Source organism: Eretmochelys imbricata, chromosome 1 (genome assembly GCF_965152235.1).
Source record: "Eretmochelys imbricata isolate rEreImb1 chromosome 1, rEreImb1.hap1, whole genome shotgun sequence".
NCBI lineage: Eukaryota > Metazoa > Chordata > Testudines > Cheloniidae > Eretmochelys > Eretmochelys imbricata.
In genome coordinates this window covers 136,679,391-136,691,650 of record NC_135572.1, presented here as the reverse complement: position 1 = coordinate 136,691,650, position 12,260 = coordinate 136,679,391, and the positions used below count along the sequence as shown (strand labels likewise).

At 43.0% G+C, this 12,260-nt stretch overlaps 1 protein-coding gene across 1 annotated transcript in view; it reads right to left on the bottom strand.

The window, feature by feature from the left end:
* EGFL6 (EGF like domain multiple 6) overlaps nt 1-10,222 on the bottom strand; it is a 66,137-nt gene extending 55,915 nt beyond the window's left edge. Inside the window, exon 1 of the mRNA XM_077807172.1 lies at nt 10,155-10,222. Within this exon, the coding sequence (XP_077663298.1) occupies nt 10,155-10,222 (68 nt within the window). The remainder of the gene's footprint in view (nt 1-10,154) is intronic.
* Nucleotides 10,223-12,260: the final 2,038 nt, after the last annotated feature.

Below are 12,260 nucleotides of genomic sequence, written 5' to 3'. Positions count from 1 at the left end.
CACACAACCCCTCTGTTAAAGATACCATCTTGGACAAGATCTTTAACTTATTCTGTCTTCAGAAATAGGACCCAGGAACAACAAGCCTTTGGATAGTTAAAGCATATTCCTCGCAATGAAAGGTAGTTTCCATAACTTCTGAAGCTTTAGTCTCAGCTTCACAAATGGAAGAATGCATGAGATTTATCACTGAGGACCTCATTGTGTCCCCACAACCTGTGAGCAGAAGGGCATTCAGAGGCAGATCTCTCCCTTCCACACAGAAGAGAGGCTCAGTCACCATCTCTCCATAGGTCTGGCATTCTGTGTAGCAGGCTTTGTGAATGTTTGAAACTTTCAATATTCCTAACTCCTCCTATCTCTGCATTCTTTTCTTGTATTTATTAAATTTAGAATTTCTTCAATCATCTATGGTTGCTTAGCATCGTGTCCTTACTCTCTGAATACCAACGTACTGGCTGTATGTACAGCTGTCAAACTTTTTTCATTCTTCTTTCAGTGTCTTCACTGGTGTATTCATGGGAGACGTCAAGGCTTTGGTTGACTTCTGAAATATATTCCATGCATTTTTGTTGTGGGAGTACATCCACATTGTTCTGTATTCTTGTGTATCTGCCAGGTAGTTTACATAACTTCTTAAGATTTAGTCTCAGCTTCATGACAAGCTGTATTGTAGTCTGCCAATGGGAGCATTCTAGCGTCTAAAACTGAATTAAAGTCTTTTTAATATGAAAATGTAATCTATGTGATTTCTTGTAGGGTGGCTAGGTTTGACCCAGGGTTTCACCATGTATATAAGCTTCTTGTGTGATATTGAAGCCACCATATTATGGAGGAGTAGGCTGAATTTGTAAGCAGGAACAATCAGTCTTCTCTTTCATTCCTGCACCACAATATATAGTCTTCAACTATGTCAGCCACTTGATCTTTTCCTGTCTTGGTACTGAAGCTTTTCCTTGGTTTACTACTTTTCCATTTGTCATAAAACAAATTGTCCACCACATCTTTACAGTGTTCCATGGGGAATGTAAACTTTTAGCATGCAAATTCCAATTGGTGAGATCTTGTATCTCACCAAAATTGATATTGGCCAAATTCCTGGTATAATATTAGCTATGTTTTCTTTAACATTATTGCAACTCCCCCTTCATGCCGTACTCCACCAAAATAAATCACGTCATCTCTATCCTGACATTAAGTTTCAAGGGCTTAGCTGCTTCTAACGTGTTTTGAAGTTTGCCTGCTTGATACAGTGTTCTTACGTTCCACATTGCAATTTTCATCACTCAAGATGTTTCTCTCTCAATTTTCTGATAGTTGATTTTATACAGGGTGCCCGGTCACACACATCAGTGCACCCTGTAGTCCATTTTACGCTGTCTTTCCTGGTTACAAGGTAGCACGGACTGCCAGTCAGATGGCAAGGCTTTCAACTGCAGATTTAATTATAGGACTTACCCTATCTGGTGATGATTTACTAGGGGATCAGTTTCACAAACCCTCTTCTGTGACTGAATGCTGTTGACCCTTTGGGGTTCATTTGCCTTTCCAGAATCATTCTGGCAGAGCAATTTAGTGCCACTGGGGTTAGGATGGGGGCTTATTTAATGGTGGCCATTTCCAGAACCACCTTTGGGCTTTTGTGGTATTTTATTGGAGCAGCAGTGCCATCTGCTGCTCCATCATGCCTTGCTAGTACTGGCAACAGGTTGTCCACAATTGCTTAGTTGGCAGGTTTCCCTGCTTATGTCATAGCTAACCTCCACATCTGAAGGCTGTCCACAACCCATGGGTGCATTCAGTTGCAGAAAATGCTGCCTCTGGGAGTTGGGACAGTTACCCAGATCTGAACAAATTAAAAAAGCATGCAAACAGGCAAACGAAAAATGGCTAGCAATGAACTACGACTATGAAATCAGATACCACCACAAAGATTCATCCCACTGTAAAAAGAACCAGGAGTCAAACAAAAGTCAAGAAAAGGAATTAGCTATATTAAAACTAAGGACTGCAGTATATGTCACGAAAGCAATAGCATCCTGGAAAAATAGTTGGAATAAGTGAAGGAACTTTCTGATGATCCTGAAAAATGGGAAGATATAAAACATTGAATAGAAGAAAAAGCACTGCACATTACAATGTGAGAATTTAAAGGATCATTAAAAAGTAGAAAGCAAGGAAAAACAGCAGAGGAAGATGATATTGTGGTTCAAATGCTACAGTCTCTGAATGAGGATGGGTAAGTTTTAGCAGGTAAGTTTTTTAATTAGATCTATAAACACACGCACAGAACTTCTGGAGAACATTCCTCTCCTGAAGGTTAATAATGCTAGAGAATGTGAACATCAAACTAAGCCTGATAAGCCATGCATGCAAAGTTTTGTTGAACATCATGGATTAAAACTAATTGTTTCTATGCAGATAGCCCTGTCCTCCTACTGCCCCCGCATGGAACTGCATAAATCCCAGGTACCCACAAAACAAATTCTTAAACGAGATGGGCTCAAAGACCAAGGTCCCGATTCCAACACTCCCCAGCATGGAAATGTTTGGATGTGGCTCATCCCTATCTCTTGTTCTTAATTTTTTCCAAACTGATTTCCCCATCCAAGGCCTCCTGGCCTGTTCCATTGGAGGGGCAGCGGGGAAAAGGCAGGATCCCACATCCCTACCAGAATCTGATGGAAATTTCTTCCATAGCAGTTCCCGCTCATGGGTCTTTCCATAGTAATAGGTGACCAGGCTCTGTGATGTCAGCTGTCAAATACAATAATTCAATAGAAATGCATGGCCTGGAGTGTGTTGTATGTACTTCCTTACTTGAAAGTGCACATCCACAACTGGTCAACTTGGTCTGCAGTTTAGGAGGTTTCTTGGATTCCTCACTGACCCTGACATACAAAAGCCAGCAGGAGAACACCTCAATCTTCCTGGACATTCTATAACAGATTTAAAAGTAGCTATACTTGAACAAAAAAATTTCAGAAACAGACTTCAAAGAGAAACTGCAGAACTAAAATTCAATTGCAAATTTAACACCATTAATTTGGGCTTGAATAGGGACTGAGAGTGGCTGGCTCACTACAAAAGCAACTTTACCTCTCCTGGAATTGACACCTCCTCATCAATTATTGGGAGTGGACTATATTCACCCTGATTGAATTGGCCCTATCAACACTGGTTCTCCACTTGTGAGGTAACTCCCTTCTCTTCATATGTCAGTATAATAATGCCTGCATCTGTAATTTTCACTCCATGCATCTGAAGAAGTGGTTTTTTTACCCATGAAAGCTTATGCCCAAATAAATCTGTTAGTCTTTGAGGTGCCACTGGACTCCTTGTTGTCTTCACTGACCCTAAGCTCTCACAGGTAATGCTTTCTATCACCTCCAGTTGACCAGAAGACTTTGTCCCACCCTGATGGACGATGACCAGGCCTTGGTTAGTCATGCCTTCATCACTTTCCAGATACACCACAGCAATGAGATGTAACTGGGTATGAAGCTTTCAGCACTTAGGAAACACCAAGCAGTGCAAAAGATAGAAGCATGTCTCTTCAGCAACACAGGGTATTGAGGACAGATGTGATGTGTTTGCTACTCTCCACACTGGCTTCCCATAGAATATCAAATTGAAAAGGAGGTCTAGGACCTTGAACTCAAGGGGCTCCGTGGCCCCTAAAAGATTGATTAAGCTCTGTGATAAGGCCCCTGGTTGACAGATTTGCTTTTGGGTACAGTGCAACCCCCCTCTACAAAAAGAGTAAAACTCATCTGTGCAAAAGACAGCTTTCTCAGGTGCCAGTCTGAGGCTGTGAAATGAACTCCCACAGGCACTATGGACCATCGCAAACCTCACCACCATCTGTTCCAAGTGCATGGTACACTTCTTTGATCTTGCCTTCATTAACAAATACACAACAACATGTATATTTTAAAAAGTTTTTTGGAGGAGGTTGTTTTTAACAAAACAGTTCTCTGCATATACTTCTCCCCCTGAGGAGAGGATGAGAGCAAATATGTGCCCAATTTAGTCACATTGCTTTAAGGCACAGCTGGAAGGTGGTCAGATACCATGGTGATACACACAGCATGAAAACTATATAGAACAGTATTCGGAGACATACAAGTAAATACAGAGGGGAAAAAATCCCCCAAACCACAACATAATTAGACCTATGCTCTATTGAGCCTGTATTGTGTAGCTACAACATCACTAACAATCAATTTAGAAAGTTTCATTTCTGTCTTGGGTGCTAAAACCATTGTCAGTTTCAGGATTAACTGCACCATTTACCCCACCAAGCTTCCTTGAGGCAACCCACTCAAGGTTTCAAGCTCCTAGAAGTCACCTCCCTTGGTCGGAGACCTCCATATCTCTCAATCCAGACCTGGCGTTTAGGCTTGCAGTCCCTCTGTATCTCACTAGGATTTCCCTGGCAAGTCTCACCAGGGTACAGTACCTGTGGCTAACCTTTCTCCAGGGGCTACAGCAATGTACACCAATACATTTATATTTAGGGTAAAAGCATTATAGAGAAAACACATACCATAAAAGTTCCTATATGCATGCTAACCCTCCCCCCGAAACTTACCAGAGGTTACCCATCAGTCTTATGGGGCTCTAGTAAGCTAAACTCCTTCCAACCTTTCCTCAAAGGTTTTCCCCTTCCAGCTGCAACTGCCCTTGGACAGAGGGTGCTGTCCATTGGCTGAATCAGAAAGCAGCTCTGTGTCAATTTAAACTCAGCCTTATATACTAAAATCCTGTTTGTCCTCTCTGGAAAACGTAGCGTCAAACAGTAGATGTAAATCTCCCAAGGGGGTGTTTACAACCTGTGTGATTTGTCTTACTCATTCCCCATCTGATGAAGTGAGCTGTAGCTCACGAAAGCTCATGCTCAAATAAATTGGTTAGTCTCTAAGGTGCCACAAGTACTCCTTTTCTTTTTTCATTCCCCACTGTTTTTCAGTTTCTGGAGGAGCTGTGGTAATCCTCTGGGCCCTAGGAGTTGCATACAAACCTTGGCTCACAGGGACACAAACCATACTTAATACAGTCCCCAAAATATTGCATGTGTTTTCAATACCTGTCATGGCCATTTCCTATACAAAACAGCACATTATAGGGAAAAAAAATCTCTTTGATATACTGTACAGCACTTGAACTCTATTGCTGTCTCATGGTAGGTCAAGTTAATTGAGAACAGTACAGAAACTGGTAACAAATCTGAAGGTGAAAGGCAATTTGGATGAAAGTGATCATGAAACGACAGATTTCGTGATCCTAAGGAAAGGAAGGAGTGAGAGCAGCACAATAAAAACAACGGACTTAAAATAAAAAAAGCAGACTCAAACTCAGAACTACTAGGTAAGGGACGTTGTGACGTTGCACTCCATATGTTTTAGGAAAATATGTTTATAAGTGTGAATGTGATGTAACTGGAATATGCTTCATGCAAAAGGTCTCTTGTAAGGTATCATTACAAAGCTTATGATCTATGGAGTGTGTTCATCCTATTTGTTTGCATGTATTATTTCTATGTCTGGAGTTAGGAGAATAAGATATAAACTTGTATTACTGATGTAAACGTGTTAAGTGGAAGCCATTAAGGGTGCTTCAGAATCAATGAACTGCGAATGGGTTTGTTTACCTGCAACCCTTCCCGTGTACCTGTCTTCCAGCTACTAGGTAATGAAGAAGTAGGTCTTACAGTGACATGTGACCATGTCGCCTGAACTGGAATCCATCTGAAACCTGGTCCTTTTCCATTTAGAATTAGGGTTGGGGATCCAGAGAGACAAAAGATTCCCGCCTTGTGCCAAAGCTATACAGGGGGGGTGGAACAGAACAAAGGGGGCTGCCAGTCATGAGAAATCCACGAGTTACCACCTAAGCTGAAACTAGCAAGGTCTGTACCGGGGAAAGGATTGGGCCCAGACTAGGAAAGAGTCTAGTCTGTGAAAGACGCTTACTAGAACATCTCTGAGGGTGAGGTTTACCTGTATTCAGTTTCCTAGTGTATTAGGTTTAGACTTGCATATTTTATTTTGCTTGGTAACTTACTTTGTTCTGTCTATTATTACTTGAGACCACTTAAATTCTACTTTTTATACTTAATAAAATCACATTTGTTTATTAATTAACCCAGAGTAAGTGATTAATACCTTGGGGAGCAAACAGCTCTGTATCTCTCTCTATCAGTGTTATAGAGGGCAGACAATTTATGAGTTTACGCTGTATAAGCTTTATACAGAGTAAAACGGATTTATTTGGGGTTTGGATCCCATTGGGAACTGGGTGTCTGGGTGCTGGAGACAGGAGTACTTGCTGAGCTGTTTTCAGTTAGTCTGCAGCTTTGGGGACGTGGGTCAGACCCTGGGTCTGTGTTGCAACAGGCTAGCATGTCTGGCTCAATATGACAGGGTTCTGGAGTCCCAAGTCTTCTATTATCATTTGATTTAGTTGGGGTTGGTCCTGCTTTGAGCAGGGGGTTGGACTAAATGACCTCCTGATGTCTCTTCCAACCTTAATCTTCTATGATTCTAGGATAGTCCCAACTTTGCCCTAAGCAACTCAGGTTATGAAACATGGTGAAGCTTCAGCTTCAGTGAGAGCTCCTTCAGAACCCAGGAGGAATTCTGTCTGAGTCAGCAAGAATTTGCCTAAGGTTTCCATCATGCCCTTCCTCCTCCACCCCCTTCCCTTCGAAAAACCCTCTCAATTGCATGGTTATGCCTCAAAGGCACAACTCAGCCCTGGTTTTTTACTCTTTAAATAACTGTAGATTGTTCTCATGCCCATCTGCCACTAATCACATTATACAAATCTAGTTCTTTTAATTCTTTCCCAAATGGCTAGACATTCTTTTCAGCATGTCGCCATTTTTTCACTGTTCTCTGAACTGTTTCCAGTTCAAATATATTTTCTGGTAATGAAAGACCTAGAACGGAACACAGTATTCAAATGGATTGATCCTACAGTCCTTTTGCAGACAACATTCCCGTCTAAATCAATGAGCGTTTTTCCTGAGTTAGTACTGCAAGACTAGGGCCTAGGGTGAAATCCTGGCCTCAATGAAATCAATGGAAGTTTTACCAGAATTTCATCCCTAATATGTGGAATAACCTGAACTTTAAAGACAAGAACCATTTTCATCTGCTCCACAATATGATGCCTCTGACCACACTGCAAAAATCTTATCGATCTTTTCTTCTCGTCTTTCTTAGGTCTCTGCAAGCTTGTTTCTTAACTTTTGTCCATTATGACCGGTATGTTTCTTTTGTTATCACTTCTTTCCAGGACTCTGCCTTTTCAGTGACTGATTATTTTTCCTTTTAGAAAAATATTAGTATTTTAACTTCAGTTTTTCAAAGCCGATTCTAATTTGCTATTTCCTGTCCATATTTCTAAACTGTATGGGACACTTGGTATCTTTTTGTCCCTTTAATTTAGGATCCTCTACAAAATCTATTTAACATGCTGTTTAACTCTTCCATCCAGATGTCTAAAGTCTGTTTTTATTAGAACAAGATGTAGCTCTGATCTTGGGCAAAACCCACTGGGAACCACCACCACCACCAATCCGTCTTGTCAGACCTATGCATTGGACATGGAGTAAGCATCAGTCTTCAAATTTCCTGCTTTAATGTTATAAAATTTAGTTTTTATACGACAGTTTTAGTTTTTAGTTTTTACATCACTGGTTCTGCTAAAAATCAAAGAAACATTTTCTGTTAAAATGCTTTCATTTTGCAATTTCAGGCCTCTGAAAAAGCTTGAAACACAAATGCATAAAACCTCAAGAATTAACTAACACGAACATAATGCTTGTTATGGATGCCCTGCTTGAAGTGCAAAATGTGTTTTCTATATGAGCAGCTCTGGAGTTCATAAACTTGAGTCCCTGTGCAGTTCCTGAAAAACTGAGCACTTGACAGCTCTGAACATGCTGGAACAGCACACTTCCACTTGCTGATAAGAAACATACCAGTTCATGACCCTAATACTAAACAAATAAACCATGCTACATCTTGAAAACTTCATCTATAATTGTAATAGTTACTATTTTATTGTGGTCTTTATGGCTTTTTGCTTAACTCTGAATGTGAAGCCCTGGAAAAGTTTGTCTGATACTGAGTAACGTTGTTAATTCCCTCTCAAAATTGTATGCTGGACCTTACCTCGACGTTCTCCTTGTGGGATACAAATGTTAAAAAACCTTGAACATATGGTTATTATGAGTGTTTATTTCTATAAGCAAATTTAAGAGAAGGACAATTTATAGCCTTCTGTATTTTGCTTCCCTCCTTTGTATTCATCTATATTTCCTTGAGTTTTTTAAGTTAGAGCCAGAGCCATCCCCAGTGTAACCCCATTGACTTCAGTGGAATTACTCCAGGGAAAGTTTAGTCTATAGTCTGTAAAATAGAGGGAAAGTCTTAATAACTGTATCTTCAGTAGCATTATACTTAGGGTGACTAGCTGTCCTGATTTTATAGGGACTGTCCTGATATGCAGGGCTTTTTCTTATATAGCCGCCTATTGCCCCCCACCCCCATCCTGATTTTTCACACTTGCTATCTGGTCAACCTAGCTATACTCAGCTTTATAAAAATCAGAGCTGTACCAATAAGCAGTTGTGAATTTAACATGCTGCACATCTATCTGCACCTACTTACTGGAAGATGCTTGAGGGTTTGATGCATCCAAAGCTCTGGGGGAAAACACATGAAGATATAGATTCCTATGGAAAGTCTATTAAATCCATGTCAGTCAAAGTACCATACAAGAATCTCTCTGCTTAGGCAGAAACAGCATAAATAGGAAAAGCTGATCACCACCACCAAACAGGTGCTTGCACCCACTCAAAGTTCAAGACGATCATTGCCCTCCAGAATCAGCTGCTGCAATAGCCACTGATAAGAAACTAGTTAAAGAAGGAAAAAGCAAAAGCAGGGGTTCAAACCTGGATTGAATTAACACACATTAAAGCTAGTGATGGGCTTGAAACACAACTCCAGGTCTGGCCACCCATGAAGTTGCAGGTTCCTAACTAGGATCCACATTTCACACAGACACACACACCTCTCTCTCTCACTATCTTTATAATGGATCAACGTAAAATTCTAGATCCAAATGCTCCAGAACTTTGCAGTGTTAGGAATCTGATACTGAAATGTTCAACTTAGGTCTCTCTCTAATTGCAATTCACATAATAATATAGGTTTTACACTTATACTTAGATATCATGAGATTGGTACATTACAAATATATGTACCCATGTACATGCATTAACAGAGGTACAGCAATACACGCACGTTATATATCCATCTCCAACATATATGTTGTTTAAAAAGATTATCATGTAGAGGAATGGGGGGAAACTTAAATTAACATACATTTGAGTAGAATTGGGAGAATACTGAAGGAAAAAATGGCAAATATTCATTTAATTAAAAAAAAATCCACAGCCCTTTGTATTAGTTTTCTGTGATTATTAGCACAAGTGATTTTTCTCCTTCTCAGGAATGGTTGCAGAAAGCAAAACAGTCTCACGAGGAGAGGTGGACAGGTGTCTGTGCAAATGTTCGTAGGAAAAGTGCTTCTGTCGCCACCTTGATCTCTCTGATTTCCCTCCTCTTACTTTTAAGAGATTCACTCACCCATCAGAGCACAAACACTGGGGTGACCAACCACACATCCCCGACAGCGAACCGCCGAAGAGACAGCCAAAGCAAACAGCTGGCGGACAAACCACCTGGTGAAATATGTCTGATGAAGTGAGCTGTAGCTCACGAAAGCTTATGCTCAAATAAATTGGTTAGTCTCTAAGGTGCCACTAGTCCTCCTTTTCTTTTTGGGGATACAGACTAACAGGGCTGCTATTCTGAAACCTGTCCGGGGAAGCGTTCAGCAGCCAGATGAGACGAATGAGCACATCTGTACTGCGCCCCTCCCCGATCGCTGGCCAGCAGAAACAAAGGGCTGACACTGGCCGCTGCAGAGAGCCTGCCCAGCTCTCCCCTAGGGCTGAGCCGCCCGGCTTTGAGGGACAGACCACCCCCCATTTCACCCTCCCCTGCCTTGCCCCCGCGGGGTTTCCGTGCAACGCAGAGGAGAGCCCTGCCCTGGGCCGGTCCTGTTCTACTAACCTGGCCGTGTCAGCAAATCCACGGGTAACAAAGGGCAGCAGGGCGGCTAGCAAAGCGATCGGCCCCATGGCTGAACTGCAGGGAATTGGGGGCAGAGGGGGGAGCGAGCTCTGGGCGGCTGCTGCTGCTGCCGCCTTTGGGGGTGTGATTTGCCCTCCCCCTCCAGCGCCGGCTCGGGGCTCCAGAGCAGCAGCCAGGGGCAGGGAGGGCGGGCAGCGGAGGATCGCGGGGAGCTCCGCCAGCGGGGACACCCCCACCCCGCAACCGCTGCTAGTGCGGGATCTGGTTAAATAAGACAGGGGTAGGCTGGGGGCGGGCCACTCGCCGGCACGGGGCGACCCGCCTCCAGCAACACACACGGGCTGCTGCCGCTTCAAAGCAAGTGACATGCAGTGGCCGCGGCGCGCGGGATGCGGGGGAAAGGTGGGCCCGGGTTGGCCCCCACCAATCCATTAATTAACCCCCCCCCACACCCACCGCAAAGAAAGTCAGCGTTACCCACATTCTCGCTTTCAGATAACGACCCCGAGAGGCGGGGCGGGGGGAGGAGAAAGGCAGCTTGTGTTTACCACAGCTTCACCTGGGGCCTGGCGGAGGCTGCTGGCACCTCATCCAGGAGGCAAAACAAGGGTGACATGTACTGACAGCCCCCCTTGACAGAAGTGGTTAACAATGGATTGCGAGCGGTGGGCAGTACAAATTCCCAGAAACATTCCCACGCGTTTTGTGCTGGCTCTCTGCAAACAGGGATTGATTTTAGTGGTGCAAACAGGCTTATCCCCCTTCCCGCCCACACCCTTCCTCAGACGTTCTTGTCAACTGCTGGAAATGGCCCACCTCGATTATCACTGCAAAAGGGGTCCCCTCCGCCCCCGTGACAGCTCACCTTACCTGATCACTCTGGTTACAGTGTGTATGGTAACACCGGTTGTTTCATGTTCTCTGTGTATATAAATCTCCCCACTGTATTTTCCACTACATGCATCCGATGAAGTGAGCTGTAGCTCAGGAAAGCTTATGCTCAAATAAATGTGTTAGTCTCTAAGGTGCCACAAGTCCTCTTCTTCTCTTTGCGGATACAGACTAACACAGCTGCTACTCTGAAACCTGTCATGAAGGAAAATGCATTTCAGGCATACGTCTATTTACAAACCGAGAGTTTCATGTTTCCATTCATGGGTATTCTCACCTTCAGCTGCCCCCGCCAGGGCAAACATTTACTGTCATTTAACATGTTTAGTATGGCAGTGCCTAAGACCAGCCAAGGATGGAACTCCCCTGCTCTGAAGAGCATGAGCATTCATTCTTAACACGCCCCACCAGGGCTGCTGGAATAATTTATATAATGGGGTGCTGAGAGCCACTGAACCACTCTGTACACCCTGTATATGATGGAAACCACTTCAGACAGGGGCCACAGCAGCACCCCCAGTTCCAGCACCTATGCATCTACATATTTCCATTCTCTTTTCTGGATAACTTTGGAGATAAGAAGCTGTTGAACAGTGGTTCTCAAACTTTTTTTACTGGTGACCTCTTTCACATAGCAAGCCTCTGAGTGCCGCCGCCACCCCCCCCCCCAAAAAAATTAAAAACACTTTTTTGTATATTTAACACCATTATAAATGCTGGAGGCAAAGCAAGGTTGGGGTGGAGGATGACAGCTCATGACCCCCCATGTAATAACCTCAAGACCCCCTGAGGGGTCCCGACCCCCAGTTTGAGAACCCCTGCTGTTGAACTTTCTACTGAATTTTGGCATTTGTTATGTATCTAGTATTCTCCTGAGGCATTTTTTCTTCCAGACATTTAGACATGTGTCTGTACCTTTGGTAGATTTCCAGCTTTCACATTCCTATGCTAAGGTAGAAATAATATTTAAGTTAAAGAGTGAGAGTTTGGTCCTTAAACTGTAGATTTTCAGTGACCAAGTCTTGTTTAAGACAATGAAAGTAGCTGCCACCTTGCCAATTCATGACATGATTTCCTTCTGGACATCCCCCTGGGCTTCAGTGTTACTGCCAAGATATGAGAATTGACTCACCTCATAATGTGTGAGTTCAGAGCTGCTGGGGTTCTCAGATTTATTTTTTTCCATAACTATTA